The 27,013-nt window shown below is 46.6% G+C and overlaps 1 protein-coding gene across 1 annotated transcript; it reads left to right on the top strand.

Moving 5' to 3' along the window:
- The first annotated feature begins 200 nt into the window (after positions 1 to 200).
- LOC133533870 (ribosome-binding protein 1-like) lies at positions 201 to 24,707 on the top strand. Its single transcript, XM_061872946.1, has 20 exons — positions 201 to 387; positions 1,383 to 1,601; positions 2,076 to 2,252; positions 2,559 to 2,738; positions 4,494 to 4,644; positions 7,194 to 7,439; positions 7,720 to 7,865; positions 9,352 to 9,464; positions 10,397 to 10,550; positions 16,230 to 16,310; positions 17,138 to 17,317; positions 17,399 to 17,450; positions 18,808 to 18,905; positions 19,184 to 19,297; positions 19,827 to 19,967; positions 20,424 to 20,525; positions 21,882 to 22,013; positions 22,351 to 22,479; positions 23,035 to 23,151; positions 24,543 to 24,707. Exons 2-20 carry the CDS (start codon positions 1,401 to 1,403, stop codon positions 24,627 to 24,629), a joined length of 2,601 nt encoding a protein of 866 aa, XP_061728930.1. The 5' UTR covers positions 201 to 387; positions 1,383 to 1,400; the 3' UTR covers positions 24,630 to 24,707.
- Positions 24,708 to 27,013: the final 2,306 nt, after the last annotated feature.

Raw genomic sequence — 27,013 nt, 5'->3', positions numbered from 1 at the left:
TTATAGTTTTTTTTAAACTGGATTAAACGTTCCCTTAAATTTGTACGATACAGAAACATTTTGAAGCGACAATTGCATTTATATATCAATTATTAAAATAAAAAATGTATTAAAGCGATAATAAAATTACCCCTGTCCTTATCACAATTTTTTCCGAACGAAATACTAGTTTTGAAATAAAAAAACTACATCACTACGTAGTCACGATTTCTGAACGAGTATCTTGCTGTTTGCTGTTGGCCCGGTCCGGACGGATTGCTTGGGCTGCCTATTTTCGTTTTATCTCGGCTTTTTAATTATTATCATAAATGACTATTACTATTTGACACTTTAATATCGGTAATTCGGAGGAGATACTCATCGTTCAGTCAGGATTTCGATTTTTAGGTACGTATTTAACAGTTTCTCATAAGGTTTTTTTTTTTGTAGGATGAAAGATGATTGTCATAAGATATTTATGGAAATTTATGTAGTGCTTGAACTACAGAAGTGGAGTACACAGTCAAGACAATGTAATGCCTTAGGAGTAAATAGCAGCAAGGACTGTTCTTGGAAATGATTGTGCTGGGCGAAAGTACTGTCAATAACCTATGACATGTGTCATTCTATTCATTGCTTACGTGTCAGCTCATACCTTCATTTTGTGGAGTTGTGTTCGTGATTTTTAAAATTACGCACAGAATTCTACAGTTTCTTGTTAGTGCTGGAGCTCATCTTATAAGAAACCTATTGTATCTAAAATAGTATTGAATAGGTCCGTGCATAATGTTTTAGTTATCGTAAGTCGAATCATTGAATTGTGCGGTAATTGCGATATTAACTAGCAAGCCGTATATTTTGCATATCTCAAGAATACTCAGTCCTTTTGCCTAGCATTGAATAACTCTCTTTAGATGTAACAACCAACTTCAGCTGTTAGAACATGTCATTTATGATAAATGTGAAATATCTTTACAATAATGTCCTCGTCATCAGTTTTACAAGTGCCGATTCGTCGCGTGCCGGTTATAAGCAAATACCTCTGTAAAAATGTTAAACAAGATAACATATAGTATTACTGAAGAAGTATATACAAATTTTTTTTCTTGCATTCATCTTTTATTTGGAATATGGTGAATATGCTCTTAAATCATCAGAATCTATTTATTTAGATAGTTTCTTTAGAATAACTTATTTTATCCCATGCATTTAGTTGAACAAATACAGGTGTATTCCCATTTGCCGCCATCATATGACTATGCCATACATGAGGTGGGGAAAAATTTGGAATGATTTATGTGAAAACACCTATTCCTATCTGTGCCCTGTAGTGACAAATGGAAATACAACCAAATTCAAGCATTGATCAAATATGTCACAGATAACATTTTATTTTGTTATAGGTGCATGCGGCAGATCCCATGGAGCTGCAGGCATTGCTAGTGCTATGTGGTGTGGGGGTGGTGGTAGTGGCTGTGCTGCTGCTCATGGGGCTGTTCTCGGCCTCGGGCACCAGCTACGAGGAGGCCATTGCTCAGCAGCGCCGGGCTACCACTGAGCTTCTGGCTCTGGCTGAAAACAAAAACAAACCCAAGAAAAGCAACAAGAAAGCCATTAAAAAGGTAAAATCTTTTATTATGTTAATTTTTCATATTGAATTTATTTTAATGTTGTAGCTAGATACATTCCATTGCATGGTTATATGATAGGTCCTTACTTATTGGAAACTTATTAAGAATCACATTCTTGTTTTGATTTAATGATGTTTGGTTATTTTCCTTCTGCCACTAGTAGGATAACTTAATGTAATTGAACAGATAAGTGTGCAATAATATTGAAATAATGTATGTAACAATATTATTTGGTGGAGATTTATTTTGATATAAAAATCTTAGTTACACCAATTTAATATTTTAAAAATGTTAACAAAACTACCAAATTAATGAAAAAGCACATGCAAATCTGTTCAGGCTAAAGCAGCAATGTATAACAATTAGGCGGGTCCACACAGAGCGATCATTCTATCACTGAATTAGAATCTTATTAGACATGGTATTATATTCTCTGTCTTATTTAAAATATAAATTTCCCTGCAGCTAGCACGGAAGGAGAAGAATAAGGAAAATGCAGTGACTACTGGCAGTGAGGTGGAGAGTGAGGCTCCAGCCGAGAGTGGTGTGGATGAAGACACTGTGCCTCCGGCTAAGCCTCATGTTGAGTTCTGTCCCCCTGTTGTTGTAGATGTTCTTAGGGATACTCCACCCAATGTAAAGGTACGTTTCACTCTAAATACTTAAGTATCAATCACATTTGGGTACCACCACAGTATTATGGGGCTGGGTGCTTTATAGAGTGGTTTATAAAAGTATTTTATTAACATCCTCAAATATTTTGGCACTTCAAATATTTTAGATATCTCTAGTTTCAGTTTTGCATTCTGGAAAAAAAATCTACGCTAGATATTCCGATTTTCAACTATTGACTATTCCATTAAGTGGGAAATATAGAAAATTTGTAAGTATTCCACTTTTGAGCACAATGCCAATGGGTCTTATACAATTAGCGCTACCTTTATGCAGATTCGCAAACGCGGCAAGGATCCTAAAGTAAAGCCGATACTGATAAACAAAGAGGATCCAAGCTGCATTAGTGATCCGAGCACGCCGCCCTCCCCTACCGGCTCTGTCTCCAACCACTTTGAGGAGATCCATCCCAAGGATGAGTTTGAACTATTGCAATCCTCTCTCGCTGCCGAAAAAGTGAGTGCGCGATCTCAGTCCGCCCTAGTCCCGTGTGTGTCCTATATAACATAGCATATTTTATTAGCTTTTTGGTGATGGTTTTAATTAGTGCCGTAGACAATTAACTTTTTTGTTTAGAGTCTGGCAAATGAAAGTTGATAATTATGTCATTCGTTAGCCAGACTATGACAAGCCGACTTTAACACAAGTAGAATTAAATTAAACAATTTTTATATATTGGATTTAACTTCTCTGAGTGATTAAAGTCGGATGTTATAATGTTGTTATCATTATTAATTTTATGCTTTTATGGTACTGGCTATGCTTTTATGGTTTGGTAAAATGGTGACTTAATTTTCTTTCTTGTGTTTTAATCTTATGTTAGTTAATAAATAAGAGGTATGTTGCACTACATGTTAACAGCTGCTGTATATTTTGTAGCATTTCTTTATCCTCCACTTGAATGGAGTGGTCGGGTTGCACTCAATTTAGAGTCGCCTTTGTGCTCGATTGTGGCCATTGTAAAGATATGAGCATGATTTAGTTACATACCTATATGTATGTATGTTCATATAAAACCGTCTGGATGTGCTAAATTACATTTTAAGTAGTTGCGTGATGTCACTGCAGGTGTTTTGTACCCATTATTTATACAGGTTGTATTAAAAGTAGTAAATTAAATATTCGTTCATGATGGTGACAATCACATTTGGATGTCTTGAACTATTAAATTAAAAAATATATATCTACTGAAAATTTCAACTATGTATTGTTAAATTGTTAAAGATATGTCACCTGACACGATATTTTTTTTAATATTACGTATGCGTTTCACATAATTAATCTAAATTTAGTATGAGATGTCATGTTTACCTTTGCATTTGAAATTTCCAAAGGTGTTTGTGGGTGGGGATTAGTATATTTTAAATACATAAATCGAACTATATGTACAGTAAGCACCAACATACCAAAAGGTTATTTGTCATTGTGCATTTCCGAAGATGCATACATCAATTGATAAACAATAGATATGTTTGACCTTTTAGATAACATACTTGTCATACATTAAATAATTATCATATTATATTTAGTTGCATCCTACTTTATTGTAAGTAGAGGTATTGTTACATTGTAGTTATAATTACCATATAATATTATTACATCATTACCATAATTATAACATCATTAACTAACTATTCTAGTAAAATACCCAGTTGACATTTAATAGCCAATAACAGGTATCACATAGTGCGGTGAAAATTGTGACATCTTGTTTTGAAATGGGGTTTTAACTTTTAAAACGACGAGTCATTTTAAAAGTAGCTAATTAATAGTTACTTTTGATATTACTGCCCGTTTTCAAATTCCTTCCTCCTTGTTTTTGTATTTTTTATGTTTAAACAAGTTCTGGATTATTATGTAAGTATTTATTACCTACAGGCCGTCATTATTTATGAAATTAAATGAAACTCTTTATTTTCAGGCTATATAACAATGGTCTATTATAAACAGTTACTTAAAGTATTGCTTAGAACATAATATTTTATACTAAATTATTCTCCTATCAGTGCATCTTATTACTACTCATTCACATATCACACACACAACACATATGTAACATCATGGTAATGTCAACTGTACCTCACAATAATGCATGAAAAAAGAAAACAAGTTGCACTCAGACAGAATAAATAGTTAGAGCCTTTTTAACCCCTTTGTATGGTTTCATTGACTATACAAAATCTTGATGGTTACCATAAAATAAACTTGTAGACTCCCGAGAAAAAAGAAGAAGTGTTTGAGAAGAAGGAGAAGCCCGCGAAGGCAGCGAAGGCCGGTAAAGGCAAGCAGCCGGCGCCCGAGCCCGTCAAGGAGGAGCGCGAGCGCCACAACAGTGGCGAGGCGCCCAAGGAACAACGCAAGGGTATGTCTGTCTAGTCTACGAGATGTTGTCTAGGGTCTAGGAGAAGCGCGAAAAGGCAACGAAGGCCGGTAAATGCAAGCAATTCATATGGCTGATGGCCAAGGAGAGGGCGAGCGGCATACATATAGTTAGAAATTATTCCAGAATACAAAATTGCGCTCATCACAAGAACTCATCTAATTTAGTCTGCACTGCCGTATTCTATTTATAGACCAACCAATTTGGGTTTATCGGGTATCCGAGCTCCTTTTTAATTGCTATATAAACATATAAATCTTTTAATTGTATTTGTATTAGTAATTAGTAAGCCTAGCACAGGAGCGGCGCGACAGAGTCTCGCCAGTGAGATAGACTAGTAGTCTTTTTTAACTGCATCCATAAGAGAGGGACGGATAACGTATCTCGCGGGCGCTTTCTGTGCTGTAGTAAAATTACAAAATGTCTCTTGTAAAACGTAGTAGCTTCAACTTCAACATTTTTCAGCAAATAGGCCACAAAGGCACTTTTACACGTCAACATGCATTTTAAGCAGCATGTGTAAAAAGAATAGGTACCTACACGTCATGTATCCTTTCCAACGATATGAGCTACGATTTAATGTGTGACCTTGTTGCTTGTCAATAAGGACGAATTTTATTTACATATTCATGCACTATAGTCAGATCAAGATAAGTTGGCAGCGATTTTGATAGTGCACTTAGTCCAGCCTGTGCAAGTGTTAAGTAAACGTCATAATTGCATAGAAGTTTGACGTTTAAAACAACTCTTGCATGTTGGGGCTGTCAAAATCGCGGCTAACTTATCTTGGTATTACTCTAGCACTTTGTAGGCGATGGACCAAAGGGCGCTTTTTGCCAGTGACTGGCGTTGAAAAAACCCGGAAAAATACGGGAAAATTTTCAAAGTACGCGTTTTTTTCAAGTTTCTATCAAAAAAACAATGCAAATTTCAGTTACAATACTTCCGAAAAAGCCGAAAAAAATCAAGTGTTTTTTAAACTTCTGTATTTTTCCATATGAATTTAATTGGGAATTTAAACAGGAAGGTTAAGGTTGCACGTCTAATGTGTTAGTTTCTGGCATTTTATATATTTGACACTGCCATCAGTTCATCACTCATCAGTGGCATTGTCTATGACGTATTTAATTTTTCTGAATGAAACGGGAAAAAACCGAAAAAAATGAATTTGGTAAAATTCCTGACACCCATCCCTACCATACAGGTAACGTATTGACACAAGTGCAAACTATCTTTTGTTTCAGTTATGATCTAAAGAAATCATACGTCAATAATGACTACACTTGATACCATACTTCGTAGTCGGTAGCTACAATGATCATATCAGTTTTATAGTGTAAACATTCAAATGGTTCTAATCTCGTTCAATGGTCGTCTCAACGATGGCACATCAGGATTCGTCTCAATAACTCGATTTATAGTTGAACTATCTATTAAAATCAATGACTTTCACATTTTTATCATTATCACAAAATATTGAACAAACATTGAATTGTACATGCACACACGCATATTATATTTGAAACTAATCAATAAATAATCTTAATCTCAATTTCTTATCGGAACAAGCAATCACAGGAACTTAAAATTGATTTTAGTTTTTTATTCTTATGATAGTCATGTATGTAAACAAAGTTAAGTACATGTATGGCAACAGCTAAAAACATTGCTCAATATTTTTACTACTTAACAGTAATTTCAAGATAGTAAAATATCTAAAGTCATGTCATGAACCTACTTACTATATACACCGAGGGCTCGAATAACCTGACAGTCATACAAAGTTTTCTGAAATCTGTCTTGTTTTAGAGATAATGACAATTCTTCTGAAAATTTGTTTCTGTAATAACGCAGTAAAACCGCTTGTTTGGTTACGTCACTGCCACAATGTAACTTGTTTTAGTGTAGACATACCTACTGACAGACATTAAAGTTTTAAAGGAAACTCGCAAAATTTATCTGTCAATAAAAATAACTTATAAAAAAAATATTTCAGGTTTAACAAATATGACTTTATATGGAACATTACAAAAAAAAAAAGAATAAAATACATTAAATAATTTCTCTAGCTCACGGTGTACAAAAATATGTTTACAGCTTAAGGTACCGTAGGTTCAGAGAGCGGAGTTTTTTAAAAATCGTTCCGCTTCTTTTGATTACAATACGTTTGCCAAAAATGTTATTAGAAACCTTGAGGATTTTTTCTAGGGACTTAAGCGATACGTATCCTAATTTTACCATTAATTGTTCCATTGCTCTAAAACGCACTTTAAAAATTGTTACAATTTATGCACAATAGTTAAAATTATGAGAATTGCTTTTAAAAATGCGCAATTTTATTTTTGAGGGAACGTAGCGATTATTTTTTCTTTTTTTCAAACTTACAACTATTTAAAATCCATAAACATGATATCCGCGGTCCCAAGCACCCACATCCATCTCCCTCACCCTTAAGCTCAAAGAGAGTGAGAGAAGAACAAGAACCTACAGGGCCACAATGTCCACTTCTAAAAAGTCTATCAAATTCACAGGTAAAAAGGTGGACAAAAAACAAGCCGAAGATGAGGCTCGAGTGGAGGTGGTCCCCCCGCTGAACGTGCCGCAGCCCAGCGAGCTCACCACCGACAAGCTACTCAAGCAGGCGCTAGCCGCCGCGCCCGCGCCCGCGCCCGCGCCTGTCCCCGCTTCCGCCTCCGCGCCCGCGCCCGCCTCTGCGCCCGTTCCCACCGGCAAGAACAAGAAGAAGAAGCCCGAACCTAATGTGCTTTCGCTTATGGGTAATTTAAAGTTATTTATATACATTAACTCAACTTATAATTAATTTATTCAGGGTATTTTTATAAACACCGTAACTATCCATGTACTAAGTTGCGTTTACGTAAGAGGGTGCATTTACATACTGGTGAGTGAGAGTAATCGAGTTTCTCGAAACCAAGGAACACCACTACCAGGATCATAAGTCAAAATGTGGTCTAATAATTATGCATATGACACAATTCTAGAGATGCTAGTCTAAAGCACTATCGTATAAATAAATGTTGTGATACGTGACAGCAGCCGGTGACGGCGGCGGCGTCAACGTTGGCGAGCTCGTCCGCGTAGTGCGCGACGCGGCGCTCTCCCGCACCGAGATACAGATCCTCACCGACGCGCTGCTCAACAAGCACCACGACCCGCTGCCGCAGCACTCCGAGTGGACCGAGGTACGTGACCGTGGTGCGAGTAGTGCGCGACGCGGCGCTCTCCCGCACCGAGATACAGATCCTCACCGACGCGCTGCTCAACAAGCACCACGACCCGCTGCCGCAGCACTCCGAGTGGACCGAGGTACGTGACCGTGGTGCGAGTAGTGCGCGACGCGGCGCTCTCCCGCACCGAGATACAGATCCTCACCGACGCGCTGCTCAACAAGCACCACGACCCGCTGCCGCAGCACTCCGAGTGGACCGAGGTACGTGACCGTGGTGCGAGTAGTGCGCGACGCGGCGCTCTCCCGCACCGAGATACAGATCCTCACCGACGCGCTGCTCAACAAGCACCACGACCCGCTGCCGCAGCACTCCGAGTGGACCGAGGTACGTGACCGTGGTGCGAGTAGTGCGCGACGCGGCGCTCTCCCGCACCGAGATACAGATCCTCACCGACGCGCTGCTCAACAAGCACCACGACCCGCTGCCGCAGCACTCCGAGTGGACCGAGGTACGTGACCGTGGTGCGAGTAGTGCGCGACGCGGCGCTCTCCCGCACCGAGATACAGATCCTCACCGACGCGCTGCTCAACAAGCACCACGACCCGCTGCCGCAGCACTCCGAGTGGACCGAGGTACGTGACCGTGGTGCGAGTAGTGCGCGACGCGGCGCTCTCCCGCACCGAGATACAGATCCTCACCGACGCGCTGCTCAACAAGCACCACGACCCGCTGCCGCAGCACTCCGAGTGGACCGAGGTACGTGACCGTGGTGCGAGTAGTGCGCGACGCGGCGCTCTCCCGCACCGAGATACAGATCCTCACCGACGCGCTGCTCAACAAGCACCACGACCCGCTGCCGCAGCACTCCGAGTGGACCGAGGTACGTGACCGTGGTGCGAGTAGTGCGCGACGCGGCGCTCTCCCGCACCGAGATACAGATCCTCACCGACGCGCTGCTCAACAAGCACCACGACCCGCTGCCGCAGCACTCCGAGTGGACCGAGGTACGTGACCGTGGTGCGAGTAGTGCGCGACGCGGCGCTCTCCCGCACCGAGATACAGATCCTCACCGACGCGCTGCTCAACAAGCACCACGACCCGCTGCCGCAGCACTCCGAGTGGACCGAGGTAAGGTAACCTTTACCAGACAAGCGTACATTCCACTTAAAGGTCACCGTAAGCTGTATGCGCCTTTGTTGACCTTTTAGGGGGTTATTCGGGCTGTATTCACGTAATTAATACCACGTCACAGATTAGAATAACATGAAACTTGACATGAACATTCCAGTAATACATGTCTATGTCTGGTATTACTTCGTGGCTAAAACTTGTAATACCGCAGACAGTAAAGTGAGTAGAAGTCGTTTTAAAATGTGAGCGTGACTTCGATTTTACGGGAGGCTTTTTGACCCTCATGGCTCTTAGCCAAGAATACTTCCAGACATCTCATTGGTCACAATGGAATGAGACTCTTGTTTATTACTTTTTATATTTGTAGGGACCTAACGACCCGATGCAGAAGCTGAAGAAGCAACTCGCCGACAAGGAGAAAGCTCTGGCCGACGAACTCGAGGCTTCCCAAGCACTGCACGCTAAACTGAAAGAATTGAGGTAGGAGACAAAACATTATTAAACTTAATCAACATAGGCCGTACGGATATTTGCGTCTAAAAAAGTATAGATATGAGTACGTCTTATACCTTTAAGTGTAGCCTGTGTAAAAATGATTTTTATGTTTTAGCGAATAAAAGTAATTTTAGGGTCGTCTTGCCTTAAGAGTCTACTTCACAGTCAAAACCCTTCCAATGACTGCTGCGCAGCACCGTCGTCGGGCTGAATTCTGGATCAGTGTCGAATTAAAATACGATGGGACAAACCTTTTCTGTTTAGTTCCCGTGCAGTCGAAGTGAAACACAAAGTGTTTAACTTTAGCATAATTATGAATAAATAACTCATCATGAACTTACTTTAAAATAAAATCCCGGTTAGTTTAATAGTTTGTTTTAAGCTTTCATTGTACAATTAACAAATAGTACATGACTTGTGATGGCTAGTTGACAAATTTTGATTAATGGTATCAATCGGTGAGGTTTGTTTCAGGATCAAATGTCTATATGGGAGCCATTGCGTTAAAGCAGTACAAAAGTCACGAATGATAGTCAAAGTCTGACAATCGCACTTTACTGATGAAACGCTCCTAACAAATTGGCAATACATCGTGACGTCACGATGTAACGTCATGCGTTTCAATGTGTGGAAAACAAGGAAATTGCGATTTTGTAGGTGAAATATTGCGGATATAGTTGCTATACAATATTTATTTCAATAAAATGTAAGAAATCGAATGGTACCATTATTTTGTCCTTTTTGGATGTTTTAAGAAAACTTAAATTAAAAAACGTTGAGGTCTTGTGTTTTTGTATTATTGCCATACATATATTTCTTAAGTTTCCAATTTATTGTGATAAATTGCTCAGTTTCTGTCTATTGAACTAGATTTAGTAATAAAATGGAACACGTGTCAACGCCCCTATTCGGTCCAGGGCCACACTGAACGCGGAGCGCGGGCGCGCGGCGGCGGCGACGCGCGCGCACGAGCAGGCGGCCGAGGCCGCGCGCGCAGAGATACACACGCACCAGACGCGCGTCAAGCGCCTCGCCGACGACAACCACCAGCTGCAGCAGGAGAACAGGCTCGTGAGTAACTACACGCAACTACACTGAACGCGGACACGAGCAGGCGGCCGAGGCCGCGCGCGCAGAGATACACACGCACCAGACGCGCGTCAAGCGCCTCGCCGACGACAACCACCAGCTGCAGCAGGAGAACAGGCTCGTGAGTAACTACACGCAACTACACTGAACGCGGACACGAGCAGGCGGCCGAGGCCGCGCGCGCAGAGATACACACGCACCAGACGCGCGTCAAGCGCCTCGCCGACGACAACCACCAGCTGCAGCAGGAGAACAGGCTCGTGAGTAACTACACGCAACTACACTGAACGCGGACACGAGCAGGCGGCCGAGGCCGCGCGCGCAGAGATACACACGCACCAGACGCGCGTCAAGCGCCTCGCCGACGACAACCACCAGCTGCAGCAGCAGAACAGGCTCGTGAGTAACTACACGCAACTACACTGAACGCGGACACGAGCAAGCGGCCGAGGCCGCGCGCGCAGAGATACACACGCACCAGACGCGCGTCAAGCGCCTCGCCGACGACAACCACCAGCTGCAGCAGGAGAACAGGCTCGTGAGTAACTACACGCAACTACACTGAACGCGGACACGAGCAGGCGGCCGAGGCCGCGCGCGCAGAGATACACACGCACCAGACGCGCGTCAAGCGCCTCGCCGACGACAACCACCAGCTGCAGCAGGAGAACAGGCTCGTGAGTAACTACACGCAACTACACTGAACGCGGACACGAGCAGGCGGCCGAGGCCGCGCGCGCAGAGATACACACGCACCAGACGCGCGTCAAGCGCCTCGCCGACGACAACCACCAGCTGCAGCAGGAGAACAGGCTCGTGAGTAACTACACGCAACTACACTGAACGCGGACACGAGCAGGCGGCCGAGGCCGCGCGCGCAGAGATACACACGCACCAGACGCGCGTCAAGCGCCTCGCCGACGACAACCACCAGCTGCAGCAGGAGAACAGGCTCGTGAGTAACTACACGCAACTACACTGAACGCGGACACGAGCAGGCGGCCGAGGCCGCGCGCGCAGAGATACACACGCACCAGACGCGCGTCAAGCGCCTCGCCGACGACAACCACCAGCTGCAGCAGGAGAACAGGCTCGTGAGTAACTACACGCAACTACACTGAACGCGGACACGAGCAGGCGGCCGAGGCCGCGCGCGCAGAGATACACACGCACCAGACGCGCGTCAAGCGCCTCGCCGACGACAACCACCAGCTGCAGCAGGAGAACAGGCTCGTGAGTAACTACACGCAACTACACTGAACGCGGACACGAGCAGGCGGCCGAGGCCGCGCGCGCAGAGATACACACGCACCAGACGCGCGTCAAGCGCCTCGCCGACGACAACCACCAGCTGCAGCAGGAGAACAGGCTCGTGAGTAACTACACGCAACTACACTGAACGCGGACACGAGCAAGCGGCCGAGGCCGCGCGCGCAGAGATACACACGCACCAGACGCGCGTCAAGCGCCTCGCCGACGACAACCACCAGCTGCAGCAGGAGAACAGGCTCGTGAGTAACTACACGCAACTACACTGAACGCGGACACGAGCAGGCGGCCGAGGCCGCGCGCGCAGAGATACACACGCACCAGACGCGCGTCAAGCGCCTCGCCGACGACAACCACCAGCTGCAGCAGGAGAACAGGCTCGTGAGTAACTACACGCAACTACACTGAACGCGGACACGAGCAGGCGGCCGAGGCCGCGCGCGCAGAGATACACACGCACCAGACGCGCGTCAAGCGCCTCGCCGACGACAACCACCAGCTGCAGCAGGAGAACAGGCTCGTGAGTAACTACACGCAACTACACTGAACGCGGACACGAGCAGGCGGCCGAGGCCGCGCGCGCAGAGATACACACGCACCAGACGCGCGTCAAGCGCCTCGCCGACGACAACCACCAGCTGCAGCAGGAGAACAGGCTCGTGAGTAACTACACGCAACTACACTGAACGCGGACACGAGCAGGCGGCCGAGGCCGCGCGCGCAGAGATACACACGCACCAGACGCGCGTCAAGCGCCTCGCCGACGACAACCACCAGCTGCAGCAGGAGAACAGGCTCGTGAGTAACTACACGCAACTACACTGAACGCGGACACGAGCAGGCGGCCGAGGCCGCGCGCGCAGAGATACACACGCACCAGACGCGCGTCAAGCGCCTCGCCGACGACAACCACCAGCTGCAGCAGGAGAACAGGCTCGTGAGTAACTACACGCAACTACACTGAACGCGGACACGAGCAGGCGGCCGAGGCCGCGCGCGCAGAGATACACACGCACCAGACGCGCGTCAAGCGCCTCGCCGACGACAACCACCAGCTGCAGCAGCAGAACAGGCTCGTGAGTAACTACACGCAACTACACTGAACGCGGACACGAGCAAGCGGCCGAGGCCGCGCGCGCAGAGATACACACGCACCAGACGCGCGTCAAGCGCCTCGCCGACGACAACCACCAGCTGCAGCAGGAGAACAGGCTCGTGAGTAACTACACGCAACTACACTGAACGCGGACACGAGCAGGCGGCCGAGGCCGCGCGCGCAGAGATACACACGCACCAGACGCGCGTCAAGCGCCTCGCCGACGACAACCACCAGCTGCAGCAGGAGAACAGGCTCGTGAGTAACTACACGCAACTACACTGAACGCGGACACGAGCAGGCGGCCGAGGCCGCGCGCGCAGAGATACACACGCACCAGACGCGCGTCAAGCGCCTCGCCGACGACAACCACCAGCTGCAGCAGGAGAACAGGCTCGTGAGTAACTACACGCAACTACACTGAACGCGGACACGAGCAGGCGGCCGAGGCCGCGCGCGCAGAGATACACACGCACCAGACGCGCGTCAAGCGCCTCGCCGACGACAACCACCAGCTGCAGCAGCAGAACAGGCTCGTGAGTAACTACACGCAACTACACTGAACGCGGACACGAGCAAGCGGCCGAGGCCGCGCGCGCAGAGATACACACGCACCAGACGCGCGTCAAGCGCCTCGCCGACGACAACCACCAGCTGCAGCAGGAGAACAGGCTCGTGAGTAACTACACGCAACTACACTGAACGCGGACACGAGCAGGCGGCCGAGGCCGCGCGCGCAGAGATACACACGCACCAGACGCGCGTCAAGCGCCTCGCCGACGACAACCACCAGCTGCAGCAGGAGAACAGGCTCGTGAGTAACTACACGCAACTACACTGAACGCGGACACGAGCAGGCGGCCGAGGCCGCGCGCGCAGAGATACACACGCACCAGACGCGCGTCAAGCGCCTCGCCGACGACAACCACCAGCTGCAGCAGGAGAACAGGCTCGTGAGTAACTACACGCAACTACACTGAACGCGGACACGAGCAGGCGGCCGAGGCCGCGCGCGCAGAGATACACACGCCCCAGACGCGCGTCAAGCGCCTCGCCGACGACAACCACCAGCTGCAGCAGGAGAACAGGCTCGTGAGTAACTACACGCAACTACACTGAACGCGGACACGAGCAGGCGGCCGAGGCCGCGCGCGCAGAGATACACACGCACCAGACGCGCGTCAAGCGCCTCGCCGACGACAACCACCAGCTGCAGCAGGAGAACAGGCTCGTGAGTAACTACACGCAACTACACTGAACGCGGACACGAGCAGGCGGCCGAGGCCGCGCGCGCAGAGATACACACGCACCAGACGCGCGTCAAGCGCCTCGCCGACGACAACCACCAGCTGCAGCAGGAGAACAGGCTCGTGAGTAACTACACGCAACTACACTGAACGCGGACACGAGCAGGCGGCCGAGGCCGCGCGCGCAGAGATACACACGCACCAGACGCGCGTCAAGCGCCTCGCCGACGACAACCACCAGCTGCAGCAGCAGAACAGGCTCGTGAGTAACTACACGCAACTACACTGAACGCGGACACGAGCAAGCGGCCGAGGCCGCGCGCGCAGAGATACACACGCACCAGACGCGCGTCAAGCGCCTCGCCGACGACAACCACCAGCTGCAGCAGGAGAACAGGCTCGTGAGTAACTACACGCAACTACACTGAACGCGGACACGAGCAGGCGGCCGAGGCCGCGCGCGCAGAGATACACACGCACCAGACGCGCGTCAAGCGCCTCGCCGACGACAACCACCAGCTGCAGCAGGAGAACAGGCTCGTGAGTAACTACACGCAACTACACTGAACGCGGACACGAGCAGGCGGCCGAGGCCGCGCGCGCAGAGATACACACGCACCAGACGCGCGTCAAGCGCCTCGCCGACGACAACCACCAGCTGCAGCAGGAGAACAGGCTCGTGAGTAACTACACGCAACTACACTGAACGCGGACACGAGCAGGCGGCCGAGGCCGCGCGCGCAGAGATACACACGCACCAGACGCGCGTCAAGCGCCTCGCCGACGACAACCACCAGCTGCAGCAGGAGAACAGGCTCGTGAGTAACTACACGCAACTACACTGAACGCGGACACGAGCAGGCGGCCGAGGCCGCGCGCGCAGAGATACACACGCACCAGACGCGCGTCAAGCGCCTCGCCGACGACAACCACCAGCTGCAGCAGGAGAACAGGCTCGTGAGTAACTACAAGCAACTACACTGAACGCGGACACGAGCAGGCGGCCGAGGCCGCGCGCGCAGAGATACACACGCACCAGACGCGCGTCAAGCGCCTCGCCGACGACAACCACCAGCTGCAGCAGGAGAACAGGCTCGTGAGTAACTACAAGCAACTACACTGAACGCGGACACGAGCAGGCGGCCGAGGCCGCGCGCGCAGAGATACACACGCACCAGACGCGCGTCAAGCGCCTCGCCGACGACAACCACCAGCTGCAGCAGGAGAACAGGCTCGTGAGTAACTACACGCAACTACACTGAACGCGGACACGAGCAGGCGGCCGAGGCCGCGCGCGCAGATACACACGCACCAGACGCGCGTCAAGCGCCTCGCCGACGACAACCACCAGCTGCAGCAGGAGAACAGGCTCGTGAGTAACTACACGCAACTACACTGAACGCGGACACGAGCAGGCGGCCGAGGCCGCGCGCGCAGAGATACACACGCACCAGACGCGCGTCAAGCGCCTCGCCGACGACAACCACCAGCTGCAGCAGGAGAACAGGCTCGTGAGTAACTGCCCATCGGTGGATCTTATGTATGTCTTTGCAATAAGGTTTTCCTACTCGGCGACTTTAATGGTAAAGACAAACTGTAATCGCTCACTTTTCAGTCTCCCAACTCAACTGTAATGACTTTTTTCGAAATATTAGTCGACTGTAATAAATCCGACCAATCACGTGTCGCTGTGGTCAAGAGGAAAAGACATGAACGCGCTACTATTTAATGAATATTATTTTGGTTTTATAGTAGGAAAAGTATTATTCTAGTTGACTCGTATTCTTATTGTATATAATAGTGATATACCTAATCAAGTCTCAATCTCGTAAACACGGTACTCGCCTGAAAAGCTCGAAAGAATCGAGCTACTTTGCAATCAAATATGCAACCTCATTGAGTTAGGGTTCGTTAACACTAATGACTAAGTAGTGTTGTCGCTGATAATCATAAAAAAAATGTAACTGAAATAAAATTGATAAATAATACTTACTTGTGTTAAAAGTTAATATTAATACCTGAGAGTTTAAATTTGTTTTATATTTGCAGCTTCAATCTAAACTCGCCGCGGAGGGTGAATTCCAACAACAGAGAGCACAGATGGAGATGCACATACAGCAACTTTCTGAGGTGAGTTATCAATAGATAAGTAACACAAAATTGTAGCAGATTATTTCGTAATTATTAGAAATCAATCAAAATCATTGCGTTTATTCGCGATAAACTATAACATACACAAGTAAAAACGACAAAAAAAAATTTAAAATAAAAGAAATAAGCTGTTTACCACGAAATGGTCCCGCCTCAGCATAATGCTACCCAACTACAGCATAATGGACCCGGGTACGTCCTTAAACTACGTCCAAAAGAGAGGTATGGGCATGAATGTCATCTTGCTTTGTGTGGTAGGGCACAGCGAATGTCGTTCCAGATCTAAAGCAGAGTTCCTCTGGAGTTGCAGACGTACATAGGCTACGGAGACCGCTTACCATCAGACGGGCCGTACGCTTGTTAGCCACCGACGTAGTAGTTATAAAAAAAGCTAAACCGTCAGCGCTGCTCTTCCAGCGAAACCATTTGTGGGCCACGTACGCCCGCGATAAGTATAAAATTTTGTGAGTTTCCTTTAAAACTTTAATGTTTGTCAGTAGGTATGTCTAAGCCAAGTCACATAGAGGCAGCGTCAAAAAGGCGTTGTACACAGAATTATTACAGAAAAAAATATTTACAAGAATTTTCATTATCTGTAAAACAACCAATTTTAAAAAACTTTCTGTGACATGTTAGTTATATAAATGCGGTCAAGAATACACCTTTAAAATCTGTCGCGTCTGTGGCTCGCAAGTTCCGCAACACGTTTATGAATCTTTAAGATAAATCATTTAGGTGTTTCATAACGTTGATCGAATCATACAATTTTTTAATGTTTCGGGCTCATGTATGTGTTGTCTCATCAGGCCGAGGCGACGCTGGTGGCGCAGCTGCAGGGGCTGCAGACGGAGCTGGCGGCGCGCGCGCTCGAGGTGGCTGGTGCCCGTTGTGATGCAGGCGCAGCCAGAGACGCCGCCATCATGGCGCAGCAGCACGCCGCCGAGCTCGCCCAGCAGCTGGAGCAGCTCTCCCACGACCACACCCGCGCCATGCAGGAGCGACAAGCCGGTATGTAGCCGGGACCCGCCATCATGGCGCAGCAGCACGCCGCCGAGCTCGCCCAGCAGCTGGAGCAGCTCTCCCACGACCACACCCGCGCCATGCAGGAGCGACAAGCCGGTATGTAGCCGGGACCCGCCATCATGGCGCAGCAGCACGCCGCCGAGCTCGCCCAGCAGCTGGAGCAGCTCTCCCACGACCACACCCGCGCCATGCAGGAGCGACAAGCCGGTATGTAGCCGGGACCCGCCATCATGGCGCAGCAGCACGCCGCCGAGCTCGCCCAGCAGCTGGAGCAGCTCTCCCACGACCACACCCGCGCCATGCAGGAGCGACAAGCCGGTATGTAGCCGGGACCCGCCATCATGGCGCAGCAGCACGCCGCCGAGCTCGCCCAGCAGCTGGAGCAGCTCTCCCACGACCACACCCGCGCCATGCAGGAGCGACAAGCCGGTATGTAGCCGGGACCCGCCATCATGGCGCAGCAGCACGCCGCCGAGCTCGCCCAGCAGCTGGAGCAGCTCTCCCACGACCACACCCGCGCCATGCAGGAGCGACAAGCCGGTATGTAGCCGGGACCCGCCATCATGGCGCAGCAGCACGCCGCCGAGCTCGCCCAGCAGCTGGAGCAGCTTGAATCTCCAATTCTCCCTCAATTGCTCAAAGGCTAACTGGAAGAGATCCCTTAAAGGGATAAGTTCGCCTTTGTACTAATGATGAGTGTTTTATTTCCTGTTTTGTTTTCATTTCTGTACAATAAAGAGTTTTACTACTACTACTACTACTACAGTTATACCTACTGGTAGTCGTCATGAGTGTGATACTTATCCAGACGAAGCGTTTTGCCCTTGAGGGCACTCGCGCACTTCAGTTTATTTGCGCTGTATAGCTCAGTCGCGCGTAGTGCAGTGCATGTGGCGCCAGAGTAACTATACGTAGTTACAAACTTTTTACGCGCAAGTGTAGAAGCACGCGAGAGCGTGTATGGAGCTCTAGTATCTCGGGAACGCGCGATTGCGCCTTCGTTTGGACAAGCTCTAAAATGTATTGTCAAAAGTGCTCACGCGGGCAGTCATAATTACAACTACAACTACAACACAAGTTAAGTACAACTGGTAGCTGGATGCCATTATTGTACTTAGTTTTTAGGGTTCCGTACCCAAAGGGTCAAACGGGACCCTATTACTGAGACTTCGCTGTCCGTCCGTCTGTCACCAGGCCAGTGTATTTCTGTTGCCGCTATAACAACAAATACTAAAAACAGAATAAAATAAATATTTAAGGTGGGCTCCCATACAACAAACATAATTTTTTTGCCGTTGTTATAAATAATGGTACGGAACCCTTCGTGCGCGAACCCGACTCGCACTTGCCCGGTTTTTTTTATTTTTTAGATAAGCTACCACTGTTTTATAATGGGTGATCTGCGACATTGACATACAATACATCACAATCACGTTTGTTACAGCCATCGTAGATCTCCAGAACAACGTGCAAAGGCTCATGAGTCGCGCTCAGTTCGCCGAGGGCAACCTGGACAAGCAGAAGGAGGAGGCAGACGCACAAATCAAACAGGTTAGAAGTCGATGATAATCATTATTTTGATACTCTGCAGGTTAACATCTATATTGCAATTAAATTTGTACCGTTTTGTAGCGTACCATTGCAGTTCAGCAGTGGACTGATACAGTCATAATTTTCTATGCTTTTTTCCTATTTATTGTCTATTGCATACGTTTTTAACCAAAGATGAAATGCTGACTGTGAGATATCTAAAATAGCGGCATATATCGAGATCCAAAGTCAGTGTTCCATCAAAAACTATCGTATTAGCATTGTTCGTTTGTTGTCAGTTGTCTAGCGAAGTGGCGTCGCTGCGAGAGCAGCTGGCGGCGCGCGAGGCCGAGCTGGCCGAGGCGCGCCAGCCCAGGCCCGCGCACAACGGCCTGCCCGGCGACCAGCACAAGGCACGTCTACCTGTTGCTCGCTCATACATTACGCTCAAGGTCAGATCTGATCAATGCGCCAATCACGCGCCATATCGTGACTCCACACAGAAGTGCCTCCTCGCGAGGAAGTTGCCGCGGCTCGGTTTAAGAAGATTTGTTTTGCTCGACGCAAATGTGGCCATTTTCAAACTTACCACAAGGGACATTTCAAGCATCGAGAATAGCCTCGTGAACCACTTGCGAAGGGAACGCTAAACTGCTGGCATGCATTCTCTGATACAATTTTGAGCGTGCATAGTGCAATAGTTCGCAAATGGAACCCGAGCGGTGACATAATTTAATAATATAGCCCATCAGCCCTCGGTAACTTTCTTAGTCAGTTGGTGGTGTTCAGTTTGATGCACTGTCAGTTACCATTAAAACATCCGCAAAATTTCTTATATGCGAAGTTTCACAGTTTTTTCCGTGCGTCAAATGTCCTATGACAGATTTGTCCTCAATGTTATTTGTTAAGGAATAAGATATCTTAAAGTCTGTTTTCCTGCAGTCTGCGGAGCTGGCGAAGGTGGAGAGCGTCGTGGAGTCTCTGCGCAGCTCGCTGAGCGCGGAGCAGCGCGCCAACAAGGAGCAGAAGGAGGCGCTCACGCGGCTGCAGGAACAGCTGCGCACCTACCAGGAGAAGAACAATGTGAGCCCTGACTACATCTGCGACGTACGGTTCTCATCAAATATGGGATCTAACTACTCTGTACAAGGTTCAAATCCCCTTGACTCTAGTAAACTATGCGCCCTGAGCCCAACCATTTGATGTGAATCGTACATAAATCATACTATTAGTAGCGTAACCACACGATTCCAGTTTGATGAGAAGAATATATTACAATAACCTGACGCCCAACTACAGTCGCGCCGTCATGTTTTATGTATTGTTATAACTTCTTTAGAATCCAATTTCTATTCTAATTGATTGTCACGTCAATTAATCCAGCGTGTGTAATCTATTACAATATAGTTTCTTAATATCAACTATGGCATGTAATACACAATTGAAATGCATGCCGTTTGACAAGTTTTTCTCATACTTCATATACTCTTCTTTTAACAAAGCTAACATTTTGCTTTATTATTTTGACCGGGCGTATAGGAGTTGCGAACTAAAAACTGGAAAGTAATGGAGGCTTTACAAACTGCCGAAAAGGCTCTCCAGGCGAAGTCGGCCAGCGCGTTGCCGGCCCAAGACCCTCGCGTAAGTTTCCCGCTTTTTGCATTATTCCCTGGGTAATAACATTTGCTTTACCACGCCCTATCACATAATACCAAACGAAAAGTGATGATCAAATGATTTATATATATATATATATATATATATATATATATATATATATATGATGTGATATAACTTCCTCGCTCAACGCATTTACATTGTACATCTAGGAACTGTTGCCGTTATCCACGGTACAATGCCACATTTTAGTTTGGATAGATTTAATATTTTGAACATCTATTTTTGTAATATAGACTTTATAGCTATCATTATAAGGTAGCAAATGCATTTTATATAAACTTCCTTTCATTTTATATAATCTTGGTTGATGTAAAGAATAATGTAAATGAGTAGTACCTCAATTGGCCGGCTTCGCTTGTTATCTAACGCTTTTACTGCCTGCGTTGTGCTTATTTATTTGTTGCTTGGAATTAACCGATGGCCAGATCTAGGGGAAAACTAACAAAAAGGATTCAGGTATCGGTTTCAAGGTCGCACACTCTCCAATCCGGGAGCGGATGTGAAATGTAGGGGACAGAATCTAAAGTTAATTTAAAGTTAATGCGAAGTTTAAGCATTCGATTTATAAAACAAAGTGGAAGAACCTCCAATGGTAGATAGTAAACGTGATCGGATTTGTATAGCTCACGTTCACAATTCTTTTTCGTTCGTCGTCTTTTTAAATCGTCTACAATGTCATGTAGTCAGCTTACAATTCCTAAATCGTCAACTTCCTAACTCTTCCACATTGTTATAGTATGAATTTTATGAAAAGATTGTTTCGGTGCAAGCCCTAATCTACAAAAGGTATTGTTTCCTCTTTGATATCACAATAGTTGCTTTTTAACGACATGGTTGCTATGGCACGTGCCGGTTCTCGGCACTGTATAAAAAAAGGAAAGGGTTTTGTTTAACAGATTAGGGTCCGCACCGGATTTTATAAAATTCATACTACATATCGTAAATTTGTCATCTTGTCCATATGGACAAGGGACGAGTTAGCAATCTGGATGATGTCGAAATATTCCTATATGATCCACATTGCCAACTCGTCAGTATTCGTATGTCTTCTATAGTAGATTACCGATTTATCTAGGAATAGGGACAAGTTAGCACTATGGTTGACAAAGTAACGGTCACGGGTTAGCACCGTGAACTACATAGGATTGCGGACGAGTTAAGAAGGTAGAATATCGAAGATAGGAATGTCGACAAAACAGGACCGTGAACCATATCGCAATGAAGACAACTTAAAAATGTGGCGTAATATAACTGTGGAGAAATCTGCCCTGAGCCGTCAGAATGTTTATCGTGATTGAACGAGGTGTGTGGGCGCAGGAGGCGGCGGCGGCCTACGCGGAGGCGGCGGCGGCGCTGCGCGGCGCGCTGCCCGGCGCGGCGCCGCGCGGGCCCGAGGGCCGGGCCTGGCTGCTGCACTTCGCCGATAACCTTAAGAAGGAGCTGCAGAAGGTAATATTCTGCACATTTTTAATATTCGTATTAATCGTGCCCTATCGTAGCGACAGTGTCGAAATTTTAATTAGGTGTTAATAGATTAGATTTATTATTTTAATCCTGATTTCTAATGGGGAGGATGCTCCACACGTTCCTATAAAAATATGTGCCGATGACTGTTACTTTTCTGTGTCAATCGGTGGGTAATTTTCCTTACTATATATTAGGTATACTTTTGCCCTATACAGTGATCACTGCGCTATAAAATGTTTCTGATGAAACCATGAATTGCATTCGTAAAAGCAGTTTTATAATTAAATAATTGTAATAAAATTTGAATTTGTTTTGGCAGGCGGCGTCCGCTCCCGCTCCGGCGCCCGCGCCCGCGCCCGCCTCGGACGCGCGCGTGACGGAGCTCAAAGCGCAAAATGAACAATTGCAAGGGCTCGTAGACAAATACAAGAAGATCATTGATGACACGGTCAGTATCTATATTAATATTTCTTTCACTTTACATATAAAACTTCCAAACCTCTCAACATTATACTTTAACTCATGGACGATCTAATTTCTGAAAACTTTCTTCATATAAATTCGTTCGACGAGAAAGATGCCATACCATGCCAATTTTGCATGAACATTAAATATTTGGTCACACGAAAAGAGTGATAGGTGCGATCCTAACCAGGTCTTCTCTGGCTGCCTCCTCCGATTAGCAATAGCCACTCAATAAGCTTTCGATTATTAATAATAGCTTCGATTATTATTATTAATAATAATCGAAAGCTGAAATTAAATTTTTAACTGTATAATAATTTATTATACAGTTTAAAATTATGAATTATCAATTTTAAAATGTCTTGAATCACACTAATATTAAGCATATTTTATGGTTTAACTCACGTTATTTTAAGTCACTCGCGGACATGTTTTGGAGAGCCGTGAATGACCAGCGTTCACGATGCCCGCGCGCTCCGTATTCATCGTGGCCGATGGAAAATTAGCTTTAGGGTCTTAAAGAGTGGTTTGTCCGCAGGAGGGCGTGCTAAGCCAGCTGCAGGCCAACGTGACGCGAGAGGAAACGCGCTGGGCGCGTCAGCTCGCTGACAAGCAGCACGAGCTGGACTCGCTGCGGCAGCACACGCTCACACAGGTACATACACACGAGACATGTCCAGGCCAATGTGACGCAGGAGGAGGCAGCTCGCCGGCAAGCAGCACGAGCTGCACTCGCTGCGGCAGCACACGCTCACACAGGTACATACACACGAGACATGTCCAGGCCAATGTGACGCAGGAGGAGGCAGCTCGCCGGCAAGCAGCACGAGCTGGACTCGCTGCGGCAGCACACGCTCACACAGGTACATACACACGAGACATGTCCAGGCCAATGTGACGCAGGAGGAGGCAGCTCGCCGGCAAGCAGCACGAGCTGCACTCGCTGCGGCAGCATACGCTCACACAGGTACATACACACGAGACCTGTCCAGGCCAATGTGACGCAGGAGGAGGCAGCTCGCCGGCAAGCAGCACGAGCTGCACTCGCTGCGGCAGCACACGCTCACACAGGTACATACACACGAGACATGTCCAGGCCAATGTGACGCAGGAGGAGGCAGCTCGCCGGCAAGCAGCACGAGCTGGACTCGCTGCGGCAGCACACGCTCACACAGGTACATACACACGAGACATGTCCAGGCCAATGTGACGCAGGAGGAGGCAGCTCGCCGGCAAGCAGCACGAGCTGGACTCGCTGCGGCAGCACACGCTCACACAGGTACATACACACGAGACATGTCCAGGCCAATGTGACGCAGGAGGAGGCAGCTCGCCGGCAAGCAGCACGAGCTGGACTCGCTGCGGCAGCACACGCTCACACAGGTACATACACACGAGACATGTCCAGGCCAATGTGACGCAGGAGGAGGCAGCTCGCCGGCAAGCAGCACGAGCTGGACTCGCTGCGGCAGCACACGCTCACACAGGTACATACACACGAGACATGTCCAGGCCAATGTGACGCAGGAGGAGGCAGCTCGCCGGCAAGCAGCACGAGCTGCTGCTGTCACGCAGTGCAGGTGTTATGTATACATCATAATTTTTGACGTTTAAAATAACTTGGTTTAACTCTACTTATTTGACTTATGGCACAATATATGAAATAGTACGATCAATTAAGATCAAAACAGTTGTAACATATTTGCCACTCTGCTCGTGATAGTTGTTAATAGTTTCACCTTACTGTATGTGAACTCTGACTATAGTTCTATAGTCAGAGAACTTTATGTATGGGCATGGCTCACAAAGTTTTGTTTAACACGAACAGTTATTTTTAAAATATAATTTGGTAATTGATATATGGACCGTGGATACGAATATGCGTAAATGATTAAATTATTGCACGGAATACGTACGTGGAGTCACTCGTTTATTTTTGTCGTAAACAAATACCTGTAATAGTTTATGCTACTGAATTACTTACTTAGAATACTTAGAATCAAAACAATCGCCAGACAAACCTGTTTATTATGCTTTTTCACGTAGGAGCCATTGGCGTTCGCATATTCCTGCATTGAGAAAACATTGCCAAGCATCATAGAGGAGGTACCAACCTTGGTGTACGCTCTGTGAACGTCCGTGCCGCCTCGCACACAATAATTGTTATTTGTATTGTTTATTTATTTACTGGCCTATCCGAAAATATTTCGCACTTGTTTTATACGTGCTTATTCGAATCAGCCTTTATCTATAACGACGATCTTTCTTAAGTATTTTACTTTATTTTGTTTGAAAAAAAAAATCGTGTTGCTACACTATCGTGTTCCTATTCTTGCTATTGTCGTTTTATACAATGTAAATATACTTTTATTCTTACCATTCGGGTATTCGATGTTATTCGTGTCGGTGGTGGTCTTTTAGCGACCAAAAGTATTTATAACTAGAACAGAATTTGCCTTAAAGAAGGCTCATAATATTTTTGGTCACAATGTAAGTGGATCGGCAATTGTGAATTGTGCATTTGTGTAAACAGATGCAGAAGAAGCAGTGCCGGATTAAGACATTTTGGTGCCCTAAGCATTTCTAGACCATGGTGCCCCCTCATCAAGATTACATTGAATTTTAGTGGTAAATTGAGTGACGTTTATTGCCGCATTACTGCTGAGAATAGAATATTCAATCCGTCACATAATTTTATCACCGAAATTGACAGTACTGCAGCAGTAATGTTCCAAGAGCAGGTAAGGTCAAGTGTAAGCAAATTCGAAGACCGTGCTTCGCATAAGTCCGGAGGCCAAGCCAACCATTGTCCAAGTGTAAGCGAAGACGTAAGACATAGGCCGTTCTCCGCACAGGGTTTTGCAACTTCTAGAGCTTTCCTGCGAAGCTCATTCATGTGAGGGCAAACGCCGAGCTTCAGTAAGGGCTTAGCCATTGGCTATTAGTTCTTGTCAGAACCAGTACCAATGGCAAAAAATGTCTTAAATAAAAAAATATTGTTTACGAAAACGGGACTTAATAGGGTAAGTTTTAAAATTACCTCTGACCAAAAATTTCAAGGACGGCGTTGTCCCCATGGTCTCGGAGAAGACTGTGTAAAGTCGACATCATTATTTTGATGTTGGAGGTAATTTTAGAACTTAATCAAATGCGATTGTCACAATTAGGCCAATACAATTCGATTTTTTCGACCTAAAAATACGTGTAATCCGAGTTTGCTCCATTCCAGGAGGTGTGCATAAATGTTTCCTCATTTTCAGATTTTTTTGCTTGTAAATCGAAAACGCTACGGCCGACGGAAAATCTCTTCTAATTATGAGTATTATTAAAATTGATATCTGAGGATCCGAATGTAATTTAACTATGTTCTTGCAATAAAATATATTGATTGATTGATTGATTTAAGGTACCTTAATATGTATTCGTAGTAAACTGTAAAAAAAGGTCGACTATTTTTATTTTTGGTAAAATCATGTTAATAATCCGAAAACGCTTTCTTACCAGTGTCTGATCCACCAAGTGCTATTGTAATTGATAGTGGGTTCCTTCTCGGTGAAGGAAAACATCGTGAGGAAACCGGACTAATCCCAACAAGGCCTAGTTTACCCTCTGGGTTGGAAGGGCAGATGGCAGTCGCTTTCGTAAAAATTAGTGCCTACGCCAAATCTTGGGATTAGTTCTCAAGCGGACCCCAGGCTCCCATGAGCCGTGGCAAAATGCCGGGATAACGCGAGGAAGAAGGGGAGTGGGTTCCTTCTCCTTCTACATCGAGTGGTTTGGCAATCCAAAGGAAAAAAATATCTCCTAAGGATCCCAAAATGTATGCACACCTCCTGAGATAGAGCAAACTCGGATTACACGCGTTTAGGACCAAATAAATGTATTAAAACAATTTCCAGCTTGCTGGGAATTAATTCCTCAAACCGCTATTTTTGGATCTAATTTGATTGGCCTAAATCGTGAAGGTTTAAATCAGTGTTTTTAAAGGCAAAGTCTAAGGCTGAATGCAAAGAGCGTTCGATCGGCGCTTACGGATGAGGCCAAAGGTCGAGCTGGAAGAAAACAAGGCTTGAATTTGACCAATGCGAGGTATGAATAGCTGGACGTCCGGAGCGTTCGATCGCGGCGCGGTATCATATAATAGAACCAATGGCGAGGTGTGAGCAAGGCAGCCCAGCTGCGAAAGAGGACAGCATGGATTTGGATCCATGGCCAAGCGAAAGTTGGCTGAAAGGCAGTTTGCATAAAGTAGAAGGCCTGGCGTCGCATAAGACCTAACGCCGAACTGCAAAAGAGTGGCTTGAAATCGAACCTATGTAATCACGGTCCTCCTACTGCTCGGCCTTTGGCTTAACTCGAAAGCGCAACTTGATAAGATGCTTTTGTTTTTCGGCCTTCGCAGGGCCCTTTATTACACTTTGACAATTAGGTCGCAGGAACGCGGCTCTGCAGCAACTCGGCCTGGCCGATACATCTGGTGTGCAAGAGAGCAAAATACGCTACAAAATCGGTAATCT

The sequence above is a fragment of the Cydia pomonella genome, unplaced genomic scaffold (assembly GCF_033807575.1).
Source record: "Cydia pomonella isolate Wapato2018A unplaced genomic scaffold, ilCydPomo1 PGA_scaffold_208, whole genome shotgun sequence".
Lineage (NCBI taxonomy): Eukaryota > Metazoa > Arthropoda > Insecta > Lepidoptera > Tortricidae > Cydia > Cydia pomonella.
The sequence above is the reverse complement of the archived record's forward strand: the minus strand, read 5'-3'. Positions and strand labels throughout refer to the sequence as shown.

Bases quoted from the DNA above. Each gene is read 5' to 3' on its own strand.
- LOC133533870 (XM_061872946.1), top strand. From the start codon at position 1,401: ATGGAGCTGCAGGCATTGCTAGTGCTATGTGGTGTGGGGGTGGTGGTA. The intron at 9,465-10,396 runs GTAGGAGACAAA...TATTCGGTCCAG, and splicing joins GCTAAACTGAAAGAATTGAG to GGCCACACTGAACGCGGAGC. The intron at 23,152-24,542 runs GTACATACACAC...TTTTTCACGTAG, and splicing joins GGCAGCACACGCTCACACAG to GAGCCATTGGCGTTCGCATA.